The 20016-nt window shown below is 45.5% G+C and overlaps 1 protein-coding gene across 1 annotated transcript in view; it reads left to right on the top strand.

The window, feature by feature from the left end:
• FGF13 (fibroblast growth factor 13) overlaps positions 1-20016 on the top strand; it is a 444292-nt gene that overhangs the window by 252020 nt on the left and 172256 nt on the right. The window contains exon 2 of the mRNA XM_042974636.1: positions 9707-9874. Coding sequence (XP_042830570.1) covers positions 9707-9874 — 168 coding nt within the window. The remainder of the gene's footprint in view (positions 1-9706; positions 9875-20016) is intronic.

Below are 20016 nucleotides of genomic sequence, written 5' to 3'. Positions count from 1 at the left end.
AGATGCCTTTTGGGGGGACATATGGAGAGGTAGAGGGGAGTCTGATGGCATTCATCACTCTTCCCGTCATCGTTTCCAAGCAGCATTACGATATTGCTTTCCAGCTACTGTCACTAGGACCAAGGAATCCCAGGCTGTCACAGAGCCCGTAAGGTGGGTTTTCCTGAGCTCTAAAGACATCCCGGGAGACCTGGAACAGCCAGGAGATTTAGATGAGAGATGAGCCTTCAAACCGTGAAATAGGAATATGAGGGAAATAGTGACAGTGAGTCGTGCGGGACTCTCTTAGCATGCCATGTGAAGAAGTATGGTGTCAACGACCACATTTGCTAGGGGGACGTGGGTGTAGTGCTGGAGTGTGCTCTCTGGTGTATTGGTGAGGAAACCTCAGTCCTCTGAGATTTAATGCTCGAAAAATGGAAGAGATTGACAGGAGAAAATAGGATTTCTGTAGCAATTTAGCCCATGATGTTGCCCAAGAAAGGTCTTAAGATCAAAGGCTGAGGTTTCAGACTGTTGCTATAATAGCTATGACATCATTTTGTGAGCCTAACTGGAGTGCCTATACTAAGTTTTATTAAAGGCAAAGGCATGTCTCTAGCCTCAGACACACACGCACACACACACGCGCGCGCACACACACACACACACACACACACACACCAAGGCTGGCTGAACAAACATGCATCAGGCAGTGGGTTATATGGGAACCCTCCCCTTAGCTGATTGTGTCTGGAAAAAAAAGGCCACTGATTGAATGATGCCACTGACACCCTATTTATGCACGGAGGGAGACGCAGAATTTGATGCCAAAGCTATGCCTGGAGTCCGTCTTGCAGCCATCTTTAAAGGCTGCCTAGAATTTCAGTCTCGAAGGCACTATGGCCAAAAGCACTCTGCCTTCAAAGCAAAGCGAGTGAGGCCAAATAAAAGTTTTCGATGGAGCCGGTCGCGATGAAACATCTTCAAGAAATTGCAGGTGTCATTCTGACAGAAATACCATTTGCAGTCAATTTACTACTCGGTGGGCGGCACGGCCATCTTTTCTTCTCCTGCGGGCCGTTCCCCCTACTTTGGTTCGAAAACCAAAATGAAGGTTGCGTGAAGCCTTGTGAAGGCCCACAAGACTTGTGGTGAACATGTTCTTGGGAAAGGCTCTTTCACCTTAACTTGGATTCAGCCTCAGGTAACACTGAGGGAGTGTACTTCACGCGTATGGAATACCTCTCCAAGCGCTAGGTGTTGTGCCAGATGCTTCCACCCACATCGTCTCTTAATTCTTAAAACAGCCCCGCTAGGAGTTGAACACCGTGATTCAGTTAGGTCATCTGTAAAAGCTGGGAAATTGATGTGCCCGAGGTCATGGTAGGTAGGGGTGGCCGGGGTCTCTCAAGTCCAGAAGTCTTTCTTCTATCCCGTGGCGGGGTTCCCACAAATGCCGCCCAGATAGTTGTTTTGCCTCAGGAGAGAAGGGAACGCACCCGTACTCAGTCCTAGTCACTGTTCTAGGTGCGTCCCAACTTTAAGGTGCGCAGCAGTCACCTCAGAATTTTCTGGGAAGACAGATTCTGATTCCGTTGGTCTGAACTCGGCGACGCTAAGAGCCTGCATTTCTAACAAGCTCCCATGCGATATGTGTGCTGTGGGGGTCAGGGCCCTCCTTTAAGAACAGCTATCATCCCATTTTGCGGGTGAACAAAGAGGATACACGGCTTGCCCACGGTCACGCTGTGGAGACCACTTAACGGTCTCAGAGGCAGGGTTTGAAAACGGGACAGATGGATTGTAAGGCCTTTGCCAATACACCTTCTTGCACTCCCTGAGGCTTTTGGAACCTTCTCCTTGAGAGACCCATTTGTATTCCTTACTTAATTAAGGGGTCTAGCACTTGAAAGTCCTAGTTTCTTTACAGCCCTTCCTTCTTTGCTCAGGAAAGCATCTTTGCAGTTAATCGTGGTTGCACTTGGGCCTTTAATTTTTCTCTTGTTCCCTCAATCAGACACGTTGCTTTGCCACCCGAGCTGCACCTGAGAAACACCTGAGAAGCGTTTCAAGGCCTACCAAGACCCGTACCCCACTCTGACACCAATTGAGTGAGAATCTCTGGGGGCGAGAATGTTCTAAAAGCTGCCCAGGTGATTCTAATTCCGCAGCTAGGGTGGAGAACCCCTGAATTACGGGGTGCAAGGAAGCAATTTCTGGGAGGTGTAGCCCAAGTCCCTTAACTGTGCAATGTCATGAAAGAAGGACCAACATATTTAGCCAATCAGCAACAAAGCTCCCGATGAATTCTGGGCACCATTTCGTTCTGTGACTATTTTGTTCTTAGCCTGCACTGCGGTTGAGAGTGTAGCATGTGTAAAGTTTGAAATAGCTGTGTGGCCCCTGAGGATGAGGAACCTATAGGAGAGAAGCTGATGACGAGGGACCAGGGTGCAAGATGGAGCATCAAGGACTAGATTCAGGCCAGATACACATGTTCTCACCAGCCCAAGACAGTGACCTTGAGGGGTGCTAATAAGGATAGAGCTTAGTTTGACTCGATTCAGCAAAACTGGCTAGTGAGGTAGTCACATTGAAAAATAATGAGGGCGCCTGGGTGGCTCGGTTGAGCATCCGACTCTTGATTTCGGCTCAGGTCATGATCTCAGGGTTCATGGGATCGAGTCCCGCATCAGGCTCTGTGCTGACAGCGTGGAACCTGCTTGGGATTCTCTCTCTCTCTCTCTCTCTCTCTCTCTCTCTCTCTCTCTCAAAATAAATACTTTTAAAAAAAGAATGAGGACACAGGGCAGGGGTGGCTTCATGCTATGGCAGGGCTACGGACAAACCACCGTGTTGCTCAGGCCAGAGTGGAGCTGCTGTGTGGGGATGCCGTGTAGTTTTACACAGCGCATAGCCCACCCACACAGAGGTATGTGGCAACGCTGGGCTGAGATGTGGAAGGAAATGGCAAGAGTAAGACGATCAGGGGCCAGAGACCTCCTTCCGGGGTGGGGGGGGGGAGGACTTTTCACTGAGCGTAGTGCGGAAAGGCTTAAAATAGTCGTTCCCAACCCTAACGGTGCAGTTGGACCAGCTGAGGAGCTCGGGGACCTACCAGTGCTCCGGCCCCAGCCTGGAGATTCTAGCTTAATCGACCTGGTGTGGCACCATGGGTTTCTTAGTCTTTGAAAGTTTCCCAGGTCACGCTAATGGCCAACCACCGCCGAGAACCACTGGCTTAGATGGCGTTTGCACCGGGCCCGGGACAATGGAGACAGGCAGAGATGGCCGGGAAAGGCCCAACCAAGCAGCTGGGGCTGTCAGTCTCCACGTGTGATCCTCGCCCAGCAGCGTCAACAGCACATAGGAACGGGTTAGGGGGTGGATACTCACGCTCCGGCCCAGACCGCCTCCATCAGAAACTCTGAGGGAGGGGCCCCCCCCGGCCGTGTCTTCACAAGCCTTCTGGGTGAGCGTGACAGGCGCTTCAGTTCTGCTGGGACTTCGGCGGGGTACATGGCAGGGCGGTGCAGTGGCACAAAGCTGGAGCACGGTCCTGCTCATACGCGCGCGCGTGCGCTTCGCATCGCAGCAGGGATCGAACGTGGGCATCCGTGCAGGTGTGCGGGACCTCTGACAGCACCCTCCGCTCCGCCGGTGCCGAACCCTTGCAGGATGCTGAGCGTCTCCAAGGGTCACAAAGGGACTTCCGGGATTGGCGCTCACTCTTTACAAAGAGGTTCGTAAACCAGAGGCGCTTTACCCATCATCATGTCCGGCGGTTCGCAGCTAAGGTTGATTTGGCCTTCATCCCGCTAGGGAGGGATGTTTGGCAGTATCTGAAGATCTTTTTGGTTGTCACCACTTGGCCGGGGGTGGGGGGATGCTACCGGCATGTAGCGGGTAGAGGCCAGGGATGCTGCTCAACATCCTTTGGTGCACAGAACAGCCTTTCAACACAGAGAATTTTCCAGCCGCAAATGACACAAGTGCCGATGTTGAGAAACTCTGGCCTGGTCCACACCACTCATTTTTGAAATGGGAAAGTTGAGGCTCAGAGGCAAAGTGGCATTCCACAGGTCCCCCAGAGAGTCAGTGACCTTATGCGTGCAAAGCATCGTAGGCCATTAGGGAAAGCAAAGATGATGCCAAAAGACATGGTTCTTGCCCTCTGGGAATTTACAGTCAAGTAAGTTGTGGAGGAAAGACATATATATGAAAATAATTTTCTGGGGCTCCTGGGTGGCTCAGTCAGTTAAGCATCCGAGTTCAGCTCAGGTCGTGATCTCGCAGTCCGTGAGTTCTAGCCCCGCGTCGGTCTCTGGGCTGACAGCTCGGAGCCCGGAGCCTGCTTCGGATTCTGTGTCTCCCTCTCTCTCAGCCCCTCCCCCGCCTGCACTCTCTCTCCCTCTCAAAAATAAATAAACATTAAAAAAATTTTTTTTTCAAGAAAATAATTACCAACCTACCTTTTCAGTAAAAGCCTATGATCATAACCAAAAAGCTGTCCCAAGACACGACAAGATAAATTTCCGACCAAGTAATACGGAAATCAAGAGTTAGAGTGAGCTGTTTACCGTAGCTTTGTGGGAAGCCTGCGTGAAGAAAGAGGGCATTCTCCATTTGATTAATGAGAATTCTTAAGCGTATGTATTACCAGTGAGGCGCTATGCTGGACCCCCCATATAGAGTGATAAATGAGACAAATAACGTGCCTGCTTCAGAGAGCTTGTCTTCTTGTGGGGAGAGTGAGACAAGACACACGCATCCATGCACACAGACACGCAGGCATACCTACGGACATTTACAAATCGCAGATGTGACAAGTACAGACCTACCTAAGGCAGCGAAGACATCTCCGAAGGGGTGACATTTAGGTAGAGCCCTGAAAGACATAAAGGGGGCGTCATAGTGAACGGCAAGGACAAGGCCTTGAGGCAGGAAAAAGCCTACCGTATCCTGGGTACTCGTGGAACAGCTAGCGTGAGTAAGAAGCGAAGAGGCAATAATGGAACTGAGGAGGTGGGAAGCCACGATGAGAGGGAGTCGGCATTTCGTTCTGCCGGGAAAAGAACAAATCGGCCTGAACAAGCAGAGTTTGGAGGAAGTCCTAATGGCGGTTGAGGGGGCTGAATGGAGACGGGGGAGGTTGCCAAGAAGGCAACTGAAATTTCTAGAAGCATTTTAAGTTGTTCTTGCGTCAGTATTCAAATCCATTCAGGGAATTACTTACTTAAGTTACTCGTGTACATTTAAGCCTGCCATCTTGATCGTGTCCACTGTGGCGGTAAAGCTTGAATATCATATACAGATAAGTGCATGATAGTTATCTGGAAGGCGAAATGGAGGTCCTGAGCTAACTCAGCCTGTGGCTCCAATTACTCCATTTTCTCCTCACCTTCTTTCTCATTATGTGAGGACATTTGCTAATGTGTATATTTGGCCACGCTTTCTGATTCATGGGGGTTTTTATGTATTTGCTTGTCGGAGTCACTAACATACGTGTAATGGCTTCGATGGGTAGCCCCAATCATTTCGTTTCCGTCGCCCTGGCGATCTCAGATCTGCTTTGATTTAAAATCATGTAGCATTAATTAAGTATGTTGAGTCATCTCTGGGAAGAGTTCACTTGAAAGCAAAACAACAACATCATCCAATAAATGAGGGCTTGTTAACGATTTCCAGCTTAAAGCCAGCAAGCCTTGTGAATTACAGTGGCCTGGTGAGGGGGCCAGGTGCCTGTGTGGCGTTGTCTAGTGTCCTAGGCTGTCTCTGGCGGCTTTCCCATCTTTGAATAAAGGAAGAAAAATTTGTTGGAGACAGGGGTAATCTTTTAAGCTAAGTCATACTAAAGATCCCAATCCCTTCTTAATATATCGCTAGTTACACAAAGCAGTCTTACTTTAGGTTTGCTGGTAAACACACTGGAATCCTGGCTTGTAGGCTGGGCTGTTCCAATGACTCTGCGACTTGTCTAGTTACTTCCCCTTCCTGAGTTTTATTTTCCTTATGTAATCGTCTCTAAAGAGATTTTGTTTGGAATAACATGGAGGATGACCTTGTAGTGTTTGTGATACTAGTAAATATTCGGGTAGTTGTTTTATGTAGCCAAAGTTGTATTTGTTGGTAAAAGTTATGGAGTAAAGCCACTGGATGTTTTGTCAACATAGGGATAAATGTTAACCTCTCCGATTAAAAACATATTTAAAAGGTGCATTGCATTGGGATCATTTTTTTTTATTTTATCAATAACTAAGTTTCGATATAGATTGCTGCTTTCTTTATGTCTAATTTAAAATGGGAATACTGTATTTCTGTGAACATGAGTAGCTTAGGCCAGGTCATCAGGCTTAGACTTAAACTCCCTTCCCTTGCCGTGGCTGCCCCCCACACCCTCCCCCCCCGTCCTTGATCTTGGTGATTGCTGAGAGACATAGAGAGTGGGGATGGTTTAGTGACAATCCAGTCCTGCTGCTGGGAAACCAATTCTAGATGCAGGCTTGCCCACCTGAATGGTTAGTCAACAGAACACCTTTTATGACAGGCCCTAGTTCTTCCATAAATTGTGCTCCTAACTATCATCTCACCCCTAAGGTCACTTATTCTTGTCCCTTCCATGTCTGAGTATGCCACCTGCCAGTGTCTGTGTGTCTGGATGTGTGGATTTGCGTGCGTGCGCTCGTCTTCTCCCAACTTTCGGCCAGTCCTGTGGGACTTTGGAATTCCCGAGTAGGTGGGCTGGATGATCAAGGCCAAGGGCACTGGCTGTGTGTGTGCAATTTCCCGGCAGAGGCCCGCCCCTCGGTAGCTATGGTCATGGGGCTCAGCAACCTTTCTCAGAGCGCGGGCCTCATGGTCCAGAGATCAACCAGGGGCCGCTCGTACCATCTTGAATTTCTGAACTGGAGGAGGCTTTGTGTAAATCCGTTGTCTACCTCAGCACTGGAGTCATCTGTCTACCTCCAAGATTGGATAAATCTAACGTTGGGAGGGTAGCAGAAGTCATTGAATACATGTGGACAAATGGTTCAAATGAACAGAAGAAGTGGTTTTCAAAAGAGAGCGGTCATGTGCAAGAAGGAAATGCACTAGAAGGGGGAAAATGGCAGAAAACATTAGACTAAGCCAAGGAAAGAAGAATCGCATTCTTTTTTCCTGTTTTGATGAGCTGGCTTCTTCACGAGCCTCCTCTCCCTTTCATAGAGCTGATGCTCCGTGGAAACTTTGCATCCTTACCCCTTTTTTAAGAGAAATACAGTTAAGGTGCCCACCTGCCCTAGTGCTGGGGTCCTGTGGCAAGTCCCCTGTCCATCCTGTTGCTGTCATTGCACATACAGCCACTGTCCTACTTGAGGGAGCCCTGGGAATAAATGGATTTGATGTAATAGTTTTAATTTTTTATGCAGAATATCGTCAAGTTCAAAGATTTGATAGACCCGTGTGAGGTGTTGCCTGTACACCGTCACTTTTGCTAGATTGACTTTTTTTCTGTTTTGCCTGAATTGACTGATGTTTGGGGCATTGAGCAGAGACGGCCTGAGACCCAAAGCCGAGCCATTAACTCCCAGATGTTCACAATTTCCAAGGAAATGTTCTATGCCTGTGCTTATTACTCACATGGCTCCTTAAACGCTCTCATCTTGGCACCTTTTGCACTTGCTGAATTCAATCTGAAGGAAGAACAGGAGAGCGAGAATTTTGTGGAAAGCAATTATCTTGCACTTTTGTGACCTTCATGCTTTCCCATCGTGATGAATTTGGGGGCTGGTTCTTGTATCAGACAGCATGTCGCTTTTATTAGAATTTTGTTGTATGTTACAGATAACCAGTTGTATCTAATTAAACAATAATGATGGCAGCGCAAGGCATTTTCTGGGAATTAATGACCAGCTGGGAAAAGCTGATGGCTGGAGAGTCAGCGAAAGGCCATTAGCTTCAGTCTGCCATTAATCTCCGGAAATGCCCATTTGTGACGTCATTGTTGGTACCGAAACATGATCGTGGGAGACAATGTACTGATGTCTATCAAGTGCTTCTGAATGACAAGTTCCCCGTGTATTATCAAAAAGTTGTTGTCTTCTTCTCACTGCTCCAATTGTCCTTTGATCTTAAAACACGTCTCTCATGTACGGCGCATGAGAATGGAATTTCTCAGCTTCTGTATAATCATGGGAGTTTCTTTTTTTAAAGGGCTCCAAGTTTGGGAGGTTTCCTTTAAATATTTTGGGTGGTAAAACCAGAATCGGTCTTCAGCTGTGATGCTGGAATTTGATAAGTGTCTATATTATCATAACTATCTGCTCATAGCAGGAAATGGCTGCAAATGTTTTGAATAGCAGCTGTTGCTAGCAAAGATGTGCATTTCACAACGAGATTCTATGGAGTTATAGTCACATTCCTAGTAGATGAAGGGAACTCTCTGCCAGGAAAACTGTGAGGGTGTGCCTATACAATATTTTTGATTACTGCTGCTGAATGCTAGAGGAAAATCGAAAGAGAGCTGACTAAAATATTCATCACCTTCGTGCATAATTCAATGACTTATAAAGGAAGACAACAGTTCCACACACAAGCCATCTATCAAGAACTTGTTCTAAACTCATAATGCTAATTTGACAGTTTTGCTGGTTTTGATACCATTTTTACCCGAACATGAAAGTAAGTTCTTAAAGGTCATTAAAATCCCAGCCGGTAACGAGCCGGGAGCGTTTTGCCAAACACAGACGCTTCAGGTCCCACCTAATGTCAACCGTAGGCTGTTTGTAGTTTACAAACACCGCAGCATGATTCTCCCGATAGGAAGCTTGCTGGTGATACGGGTCCTTCTAAATGCATGCTAAGTGTATGCATTTGGGGGAGTAGAATGAGTCAGCCTGCCATTAATCACAGCTTTAGAGGCACTGACTCACTCCTGGCAAAATGGAATGGCCTCACTGGGAAGGGTGTGAAAGAGGAAAAAAAATCCACTCTGGGGTCAGTTCCCTGTTTCTGCCAACGCGGATCAAATTTGCACCCCCTTGGGTGGGCGGTTTGGGGGCTCGAGAATGCTGCAGTAGACCCCGTAAAAGCGGACCCCGTGTTTTTTTTTTCCGGGAGAGGGCGCTAGACGTTCACGGTCTTGGCTTGGGAAATGCAGAAAGGGTCTGGAAAGAAAAGGGGAGCCGAGAGGGGCTTGGTGTAGATCTAAGGCCAAAATTAGTGAACCGGCTCCTGGCCTTCCAGCTCCTCAACCAGGTAGGTCTTTGATCCAGATCCACTGTTGGTTGTCAGGCTCGCAACTGGAACCCCTTGTGTTCGTGAAGGGGTTCTGAAGGTCTGAAGAGTATTTGCAACAGCCCCGGTTCTCTTTGCAAATCAAAGGTTAAATAAAGCAGCGCCCTCGAATCTTCTGCCCGACCCGGTGTATGTTGCACTTGAAGCCAGCCAGGTTCTCCGAGGAAGGAAGCATAAAGGAATGCGCTGATATTTGGTGGACATCACCTGCAAATGTCTATGTTGTATCTGAACTCGAAACAGAGGGATGGGTAGTCGAGTCAGGGCTTTGTTATTTTCAAGCCAGCCCCTAAAAAAGAGCCACTAGTGAGCTGTTACACGGTTTTCTTTGCAACTTTTCTCAGGAATGTTGTTTCTTTAGTCTTCCCTGGGAGTAGATGTGATTTAAGACGTTCGCTGCTTTCTTGAAGCTCTAACTTGAGTTCATTTTGTTATGTGGTGACCACAGTTCTGGATGACGCCCCCCCTGGCACACAGGAATACATTATGTTACGGCAAGATTCCATCCAATCTGCGGAATTAAAGAAAAAAGAGTCCCCCTTTCGTGCTAAGTGTCACGAAATCTTCTGCTGCCCGCTGAAGCAAGTACACCACAAAGAAAACACAGAGCCCGAAGGTTTGTGCACGACGGACGCGTGTTTTGCTTGTTTTCTCTCGTTCTTCTTTCTTTCTCTCTCTTTTCTTTGACTGTGCATTGCCCCCCTGGTGTGCTGTATGTTGTTCGGCCCCTGACATGGTTAGGAGGCCCCTGGCTCGCCGGTGACTGTGTTATGCAGGCTCAGATGGGACGCTGTATAACACAGTCATCCCTGGCACAGCGCGCGGGCAGCCCCCTGCTTCTCGTAGCCCAAAGCGTTTTCCGCTGCTGTCCTGACATTGCCCCATTTTGGCTGCTGAAGTCGCTTGCTCCTGTAGCCAACATCTGGCCACGTCTGTTCCCATCACCTTGCATTCCTGAAACAGCAGTCGGCTGAGGAATGATGCTTCCAAAATGAAATCGTGAGAGGATTGTCCCAAATTTTCTAAGCCTCCTCCACTCCATACGGCTTCTGCATTGCGCTCGAAGAATGCTCATCATCTACTTAGTTTGCCATCGTGAAATGCATGCCTCAAGGAAACTATGAGTAGTTTGTTTTTCCTTTCAGCTCGAGTACAGGTTTGGAAAAGTCCACTTGCCGTAACGTAAACTGAGGTCAATAGCGTGTTCACCGCAATCCGTGCTACAAATCTCTCTCTAAAGTACCTCGTCGGTCTAGAAAGAGCATTCGCACCTTCCCCCACCCCCACCCCAGGACATTTGAGAAGTGTCCTGTATGTTGCTAATTACTTACTGTGAAACAGCCTCTGTCCCCTGCACATCAGATACCAGTGATGCGGGTTCCGGGCGAACGACAGCGAAAGTGACCAAAAAGTGCCCCTGTCCTTTGGCATACACTTGTGCGTAAATGGCTCTGGTGTGATTTCTAAAAGCGACTTTGTCCCTATTTCAAGTTGCCCTTTTGCAACATGGTGGGTCTCTCCCTTACAGCTGTCTTTCTGACCTAGAAAAAAAACACTGCCATGTGGTTCTGTTTAAAGTTTGGTGGGTAAAGGAAAGTACTCCAAATTGACTCGAGCCCACAGTTCTGGTACCAGTTCTTTACGCCTCAGAGTCTCCCTTCTCCTCGCTTCCAAATGGAGTTCTCCATGTTCATCGGCAAAAAAGGAGAAGTGTACGTTTTTCTGTGTTCGTTTGTATTTCAGCAATAGACTAGAGCATTTACGTTTGTTACTGCCCATACTGTGGTATCCAAGCTGTCTCCTTTGGGTAGGAGTTCTGATGTCAGCCCTTGCTCATCTGGAGATGTAAATGGTGACCCCTTTACAGTGAGTAAACGAAATCTTTTGGTGGTTTAGTACAGAAGATGCCAACTTGATCTTATGCTTCGATGAAACAAAAGCTTTCAACCAGTGACAATTACTTTACTATATACGATGCACTGCAATATTTTCTGCTTTCTTTTCTCTAAAAGAAAGGAGTTTACAAGAGCCCGAAGGTTTGTGCACGACGGACGCGTGTTTTGCTTGTTTTCTCTCGTTCTTCTTTCTTTCTTTCTTTCTTTCTTTCTTTCTTTCTTTCTTTCTTTCTTTCTTTCTTTCTTTCTTTCTTTCTTTCTTTCTTACAAGTGTGTGTTTACAAGTATAAAACCAGTATCCGTATGAGAGATCTACACCGTTTATTATATAATGATATACATTAAACATATATAATATAATGGAATATTCGTGTTACAGATGCTATACTGTTTTTCTAGTTGCACATCAGCCTGAAAAACCAATTTTGATTTGAGCAAGAAAAAGAAGCAAATTTAAGAAGCACCTGGTTAAATTCAGTCAAACAAGCAGTTAGAAACTTACTTCAAATTGTTTTAACAATACTCAGATTTAAGGGAAATACAGTTGCATAACTAAATTTACACCCCCATCCCTTTTCTTATTACATACGATTTTTCAGGCTCTGTGAATTTGCAAAATATCATCTGGAGCGTTATTGTGTTTACCGTTACGAATGTTTTCAGACATGAAGAATCCTTTAGAGAACGGGTAGCAGTTAAACTCCTTAGACAAGGTTTGGACAATTTTTAATCTGTCGTTTCATCCACACATTCAGTGGCTGCCACCGTGCTTAATATGACTGTCATTCTTTTACTTGTACGCTTTGATTTTCCTGATCTTGCCCTCCTCCAGGTCCCCTGGAATAGTGAAGCTAATATCTCCCTCCTCACTCCTGTGGGCGATGTGTAAATAGTATCAGACCCATTATAGGTTTTCTGGAATGACATTTGAATACTGTTTACAATTTTGCCGTACTCCCTTCAAACAAGGTCCCAGAAGTTAATGGCAGACCCAGACCTTGAAATGAAAACACTCTGTACAAATTAGCAGGGTCCCGAAGACCTTAGACGGGGACGAAAGCGATCGTGCTGTGGAAGAGATCTAGGATAAATCAGGAAACTATGCCAACAAATGAGCATGCTTACTTCACGTAGGATACCAAAGCTCGTCATTTCCAGGAGGTGGAGTGACCGCGGGTTTGGAAGGGCTCGGTGGTCATTCTGGAAGATGTTTGTTTTCGAGGCCGCAAAGTACAGTCATTAGTTTTCGCTTAAGGTTGCTATAACATGTTGTTACAGTTGGTAGAAACGAAAGGCCTCGTTAATACAAACAGAATCTCAGTTCCAAACTATATCCACACCTTGAAACATGTCAATATCGCGTGAAGCATTTTGAAGAGAGTTCCTCTCGTGGTATCTGTGCCAAAGCATGAGACCTTAATTGACCTTGGCTGTGGGTGCCCACCAGTCCCACCTCATGTGAAGGCAATGGACAGGATCTGTGCAATGCCAACCTTGGCAGTATGACCCCCTTCTAATGAGGTGGTTTTTCTATAAACCCTCAAGCGTGAAATGAAAACTTCTTTGAAACTTGAGAGGAAACTAAAAGTTTGAATGGGGTAAGTTTTGGAAATGATGAAACTAGGTCAAAGAGCTTTATGTCCGTTGTGATAAAGTTGCCATTAATTTTCTTCTTACTGAATTGATAGAAACCGACCAACTCTTTTTATGTTATTATAGGCCAAGTCTTGGTGTTTCTTTTGATTGGTGACGTCTTTGTGAGGGCCAGATTATTCTCATAGTTTATGAGCGCTTGAGATTTGGTACAGATCGTTTATTTACGGTTCACGGTCTTCTCTCTTTTAAAAGGTATTTTTGTATTGTGTCCAGGGACCTCAGAATGCACGTGAAATCATACATTGAAGGACGGAAATATCCCGCTGGCTTTTCAGGATACACTAAGGCCAAATTACACTTTGCCAAAACCAGGTTTCTATTTCTGAACAGCCCGTTCCAAAATAAGTTCTTTAATCTATTCCGAATGCTTGTGATTTTCAGTGATGTGATTATTTCCATAAAAACCACTTATGATGTAATCTTATGTGAGTACCGGAATTTGGCCGAAGACACACATACAAGTGTCTGAGCGTCTATCGTGGCTCAGTACCAACAACGCTCTGTTGTAAGAAAGCCACATGGAGAGGGGAGGTTATTACCAAGATCTTGTTTTCTTACTGTTCCAGGAGCCTTTTGGCAAGAGAAAATACAAGCCTTGTAGCTTTCTTCTTTCTTTCGTTGTCGCGCGTGCCAAAATGAAATCACTGATTTGGAGTAACTTTTGAAAGCCAGTCTATTATCCTCATAGCTGCTGCTTCCTAAATGCCAGTCAGGGCTTTTACTGATGTTTGAAGGTTGTTCAAAAGAATCACACCAAGATACCCGGGCTTGCAAGGTGACACTGTTGAAAATCTACTGAGAAACATAAATCATGGATTTCCAGCCTTTGCTTTTAGGATTAACAATCCTGATTACAATAGTAAATTTGAAGGAGTTAACACAATACAGGAAGATGTTATGGAGCGCAGGGGTTTGTCACCCACCGTCTTTTAACCAAGCATTTGGCCTTTTTCTTACAGTCCTGCTTTCCTGTGATTTAAATATCTATATATTCCATCTCCCTCAGGACGTCTATAACCTTTTAATTCAGAGAGGCATCCAACCGTAGTGACTTTGGTTGGAGGAGAAGAGAATCTGTGCTCCAGAGTGGTGATGAGGTGCGGCAGATTTTACCAACCAAAAGAAAGCCAAATGTTAAGGGGCCATATTTGTAACTAGTGCCAATGACTGCTACTCTCATGTTGCCTTGGTTTCTTTACACCAGAGAGAGAACATGATTCCATGGATATCATCAGTCTGGCCTCAGTGGGAGGGGAGGAGGAAGGGAGAAGAATATTAAGGAAACAGGCGAAGGGAAATGTCTTTATTTCCATCCTTAGCTTTTCTTCAACGTTGTTGTCTCCTGTCTTCCTCATTTTAATAATAATTAACCTTTTGAGAGCAATGGGTCTAATAGCATTTGGCTCACTCGTTTGATAAAAGACCAAGCAACCCCTGATGCTCGATACCTTGAAAACGTCTTGACTTTCAGAACGGATGTAACTGGGTTCCGTATCCATCCCCTTGAGGACGAGAATCGAAGGGATATTCCTCTTTTATTAGAGAAACATGGAGCCGTATGTTCGGGTGACTCTGAAGAGATACAAGACTTTATTCTTAATCTTTTCATTTCAAAATAACTATCACTTAGGGTCACCTTGCCTTTGATGTAGTACCTGCAGGATGACAAAACAGCACCGGAGAGTTTTCTTTGCTCATTGAAGCAAATGGCAGCTTAATTGCAGAGTCACAAGAAGGATTTCAAAACCGGTTCAAATTGAAGCCAAATTAAAGCCAGAAATCTGAAGGCCTTGGTGATTAGTAATGAATAAACACTATCCTCTCCCCAGAAAGTATTCAAATGTGTTCCTCTCTGTTGCATGTCAGCTAATTCTTTTTAAAAAAAATTTTTTTTTAACGTTTATCTATTATTGAGAGACAGAGACACACAGAGCATGAGCAGGGGAGAGGCCAAGAGATGGAAAGACCCAGAATCGGAAGCAGGCTCCAGGCTCCGAGCGGTCCACGCAGAGCCCGACGCGGGGCTCGAACTCACGGACCCCGAGATCGTGACCCGAGCCGAAGTCGGACGCTTAACTGAGCCACCCGGGTGCCCCTCAGCTAATTCTTAATAGACAACTTATGTCCTAACGCATCAGGAAACTAGCAACGGCACATTCTCTCTTGGGTTCTATTTTCCACCTATGGCAGCAAACACGAAATCCAGTCATATTTGGGGAGATAGTCTCTTCTCTCTGGAAAACTCATAATTTGATCAAGGAAGTATACTTAACAGCCAGTAATTCAGTTTCAGGCCAGGATGGGCATTTATTATTCTCTTTTTAGTCATACGCATCTAAACTCCATCTCCAGGCTGGCCTTTACAGTAGAACCTAACAACCATTCATTTCTAGAAAAGATGACTCACTTTCTAAAGCAACAGGCCTCCTTTCTTACTTGAGCCTAGGTGTTTCCATCGAGCTGGCGGTGACGTTTTCCTGAGAAGAAGTGGTCTCTCCTTTACAATTCTCTTGGCTGAGGTTTTCCTTCGTTAATATTGAAGGCAAATATTTCCCATGCGAAGCCAACACTGATGACCCGTTTCAAGTTTTTTGTGGTTTTTTTTTTTAATGTTTAAAATAACACCACCCTGGGAGAACGCTCTGAGTGGTTTATTGGCCGAATAACAGTGTATGGTGATGATTTTAATTAAAAAAAATAAAGTGAAAATCCAAGTGCCGATACTCGAAACCATTATCCGTCCATTGGGGATTGTTTCTGAGGGTCTGATCCCTCAGCGACTCCTCGTTGTTTTCTTTTTCTCTTCACAGCCAGTTGATAAGCCACGTAAGAAAATAATGCCATTCTGACCCAGCATGATAGGAGCCAGGTAGGCTGTGTTCCTTGTCCGAAAAGGCATGGCCTGAATGACTTTTAGCTGTTTGCCCAAATCCAGCTCAACCCTAATGTGTGGAGGTCTCCCTGTATTAAGGGGACACACGGGAATGTGCCGCTGTCTCTGCTTCAGTTGTCACCTCGTCTTTTGTTTTCAGTGATAACTTGATGGCCTGGTTGAAGAGAATGCGGGGACTAATTATACTCTCTTTCACATGTTCTTCAATAATTAGCCGATGGATATTTTCCAAATGATGTTTCCCGAAACACTGATCGTGCATCTCTGTGAAAAGACAGATTCTGTGGTCAAATACATATTTCCCAAATTCCACGCCACTCGTAGAGGGTCTGAATTTATCAGAAGAGAATGTGAAAGGTTTTGAGGAGTCTTACAGATCAGGAATCTTGCTTTGAGCGATTCAGTGGCGAACATCTTCCAGCTACCAAACACGGTTTGTTCGTAACATCTATCCATGTCCCCAAAACACACTTCGGGGAGCATCGTGCTGGGCATCAGTGTATTCCTCGTCAAAGCTAGGCTTTGACGAGGAATACACTTCAGAAAATGAATGGTGGCCCCCACCCACTGTCTTTAGGGAAGTGCTCCTCAAAGTGTGGTTCGTGGATCAGTGCTGGGTCTGAAATTATGCCTTCCAAGTCAGTGATGAGATAAGGAGCTTGTGCCAGAATGTAAATCCGCGCCCTTCTTTCTTCATCAAGAGAGCCTTACTGTCTTGCTGTGGAAAAACAGTGTCAGCTGAAGGAAAGAAAAAGTGTGCTTAGTGGCAGAGTTCACAGATCAGCGCTAAGTCTGCAGATCATACTTTGAGTGACGCTGCTTCAGATCACTTCGATGACTCTCAACCTTGCTACACACTGGAATCACCTGAGGACCTTTGAAATAATATTGATGCCTGAGTCCAACACCAGACCAAAACCAACCACCTGAGCAACAACTTGTCCAGACGAAAACCCTGCAAAATCTCTTGCGGCAGAGGTAGTGTTTCAAAAGCTCCCCAGGTGATTCTAATGTGCTAACAGCGTTGGGATCACTGCCTTGGGAAAAAATCACCTTGGCATAAGGTCTGGTGTGTGACGTCAACGTCAATTCGGCATTCTTATCATGCTGATTGCATGGGCCTCTTTAGGAGGTGCCCTGTGATGAGAGGGCAATGCTGGACAGGCAGCACTTATATGACCTTTAGAACTCATGGCCATGTAAGGTAGCCATCATTCCCAACACACACGCATGCACACACATGCGTACACACTCACACACACACACACACACACACACACACACACACACACACACAGACACCCCTTTCCGTTGATTGTTTCCTTTGCTGTGCCTTTTGTTTTTATGAAGCCCCAAGAGTTTCTTTTTGCTTTTGTTTCCTTTGCCTCAGGAGACATACCTAGTAAGAAGTTGCTTCAGCTGATGTCAAAGAGATTACTGCCTGTGTCCTCCTCTAGGACGTTAACCGTGTCCCGTCTCACATCTAGATCTTTCATCCATTTTGAATTTATGTTTGTGCGTGGTGTAAGAAAGTGGTCCGGTTTCACTCTTTTGCACGTTGCCGCCCCGTCTTCCCAACACGTTTGTTGAAGAGACGGTCTTTTTTGTCCGCTGGATATTCTTTGTTACTTTGTCGAAGATTAGTTGACCATATGGTTGTGGGTTCACTTCTGGGTTTTCTGTGTGGTCTGTTGGTCTATGTGTCTATTTTTATGCCAGTACCATATTGTCTTGGTCACTAGAACTTTGCGATATAACTTGAAGTCTGGAATTGTGATGCCTCCAGCTTTGCTTTGCCTTTTCAAGGTTGCTCTGACTATCCGGGGTCTTTTGTGGTCCCATACAAATTTTAGGATTGTTTGTTCTAGCTCTGTGCAGAATGCTGGTGTTATTTTGATAGGGATTGCATTCAATGTGTAGATTGCTTTGGGTAGTGTAGACATTTTAACAACGTTTGTTCTTCCAATCCATGAGCATGGAATGCTTTTCCATTTCTTTGTGTCATCTTTAAATTACCTTCATCAGCGTTTTATAGTTTTCAGAGTACAGATCTTTCACCTCTTTGGTTAGGTTTATTCCTAGGTGTCTTATGGTTTTTGGTGCACTTGTACATGGGATTGATTCCTTGATTTCTTTATGCTGCTTCATTATTGGCACACACCCCTTCCTGAAGTTTTCCTGCCTCTGCTGCTCTGTGCTTTTAGAGAAATAATCAGCCTTCTCCATAGGAGCGTGGTAATCTGCCACCTTGTGACCAACCTCCTTTCTTGCAAGCAATTGCTGCAACACGTGTCTTCTCAAACTATGATCCAGCTTGCAAATGTGGGTGGAAGAGTTCCTCGGGACCACGTATGTGTGTACTTGAAGAAGAAGATGGAGAAGGAGAAGAGTGTGCAAACATGCCAGGAACGTACTACTGTTTCTTCGCTCGATTGCTCCCGCTCCAGGGTGAGATTGCAAAATTTGGCTCAAACTGCTCATGACCTGGGTGTCTGTCCCTGAGTTACACCCGAGGCTGTCGTGATTGTAGCATTGCCCTCTTATCACGTACACACCAGCTACCACGGCATCAAATTAGTACAGCAGCATGTATGGGAGACTGACTTTGATACGATTGGGACACTTTAATTGCTATCCATGATTCTAAATCGTTCCTAGCACCGTATATTACACTGGTTCAGGTATTCATTTATTATACTCTACAGCATTTCTTAGCGTGCTCGAGAATACACAGCTTGAATAATGCCCGCGGGAAAGTGTGGAACAAGAGGTATAACATCCTGCATTTTATCAACACTTACCCTTGTCTTGCTTCACAGCTGATATCCGCACTCACTCCAACACATCAAAATCACATGTCCACTTCCAGCCATGTGCTAGCATATTTCTACTTACGAGCCCCAGCTATTTTAAGATATATATTCTTGGAATGGCTCCAGGTCAATCTTCAAGTCCATCCAGCTTTGGAAGTGACAAGTGTACATTGGCTGAAAGTCCAGATCTCCCGCGGAGGAAGGGGAAGAACACGGATCCACGTAGCTGCCTCTCTCTACAGTGAGAACACTGTGCAAAGCAACCTTAGAGCCATGATCACAAAATCCCTGTAAGGTAGGGCTGCTACCAACATTTGACAGATGCCCAAACTAAGATACAGGAAGTTGAAGTCACTTCCCTAATAAATGACAGGACTTGATTTGAACCTGGTTTTTCTGGCCTCTGAGGCCCATGCTTTTTCCCTCCGTGGCCTCTCCATATACCCAGTTTCCCCCCTCTTGCCTTCTACATGAGTTTATTGTCTAACAGCAATTTTAGCGCAGAAGAGATCTGTTAGGTTGAAAGGAATGAAATGCTGTCCACACTCCATTCTCAATCTGTGCTATGAAAAGGAGCTGCCGTAAGTAGAAGGGACTCAGGAGGTAGTTGTTAGTTCTGTGGGCCTGGAGTTGGATGTAGTGAAACACTCAAAGGTAGGAGGTGAAATGCCCCTTACCTTCAAGGGGGTGATGACTTTGTCTAGGACACACACACACACACACACACACACACACGCACAAAACCAGTATAATGATTGGCGAATAGCTAAATTCAGTTAGAATGCAATAAAACTGTCCTTAGATAAAAAACATAAACAGGATGGGGTGCCTAGGTGGCTCTGTCGGTTAAGTGTCTGGCTCTTGGTTTCGGCTCAGGTCATGATCTCACAGTTTGTGAGTTTGAGCCCCGCGTCAGGCTCTGCGCTGACAGCGTGGAGCCTGTGCTTGGGATTCTGTCTCTCTCCCTCTCTCTCTCTGCTCCCCCCCCCCACTCTCTCTGTGTCTTTCTCAAAATAAAAAATAAACTTTAAAAGATTTTTTGAAAAAACATAAACACATAAACAGGTTACTTGCCTAATCTCCTTTCTTTAAGCCAGGAGCCACTCCTCCCCTATAATGCTAGAACTGAGGAAAGATGTCATTTCTAATTACTAAAGAGCTGATTCTGCTGCTGAATGTTTTCTCGGCTCAAGAAAATTGCCACCAGTGACAGAAATGTTATTAAGACTTGCTCTGAGCATTTCCATAAGATTAGGTGTTACCTAGAGGTCCGGATATTAGCAATGAATTCTCTTTCATCACTTGATGGAGCCCCACTTTCTAGCCTAAGGTAAAGGATAATAAAAATAGTAATTGACAATTAAGCAGAATTTACTACGTGCCAAGCATTTTTACCTAACGCTGCCTTAATTCTCGTAACAGTCCTTGGAGGCAAGTAGGTATTGTTTTCCCGCCATGTTATGGATGAGGACACTAAGAGTCAGATTAAGGGAAGTAACTT

The sequence above is a fragment of the Panthera tigris genome, chromosome X (assembly GCF_018350195.1).
Source record: "Panthera tigris isolate Pti1 chromosome X, P.tigris_Pti1_mat1.1, whole genome shotgun sequence".
In the NCBI taxonomy this organism is placed as follows: Eukaryota; Metazoa; Chordata; class Mammalia; order Carnivora; family Felidae; genus Panthera; species Panthera tigris.
Note: the sequence above shows the minus strand (reverse complement) of the source record. Positions and strands in the feature narration are given on the sequence as shown.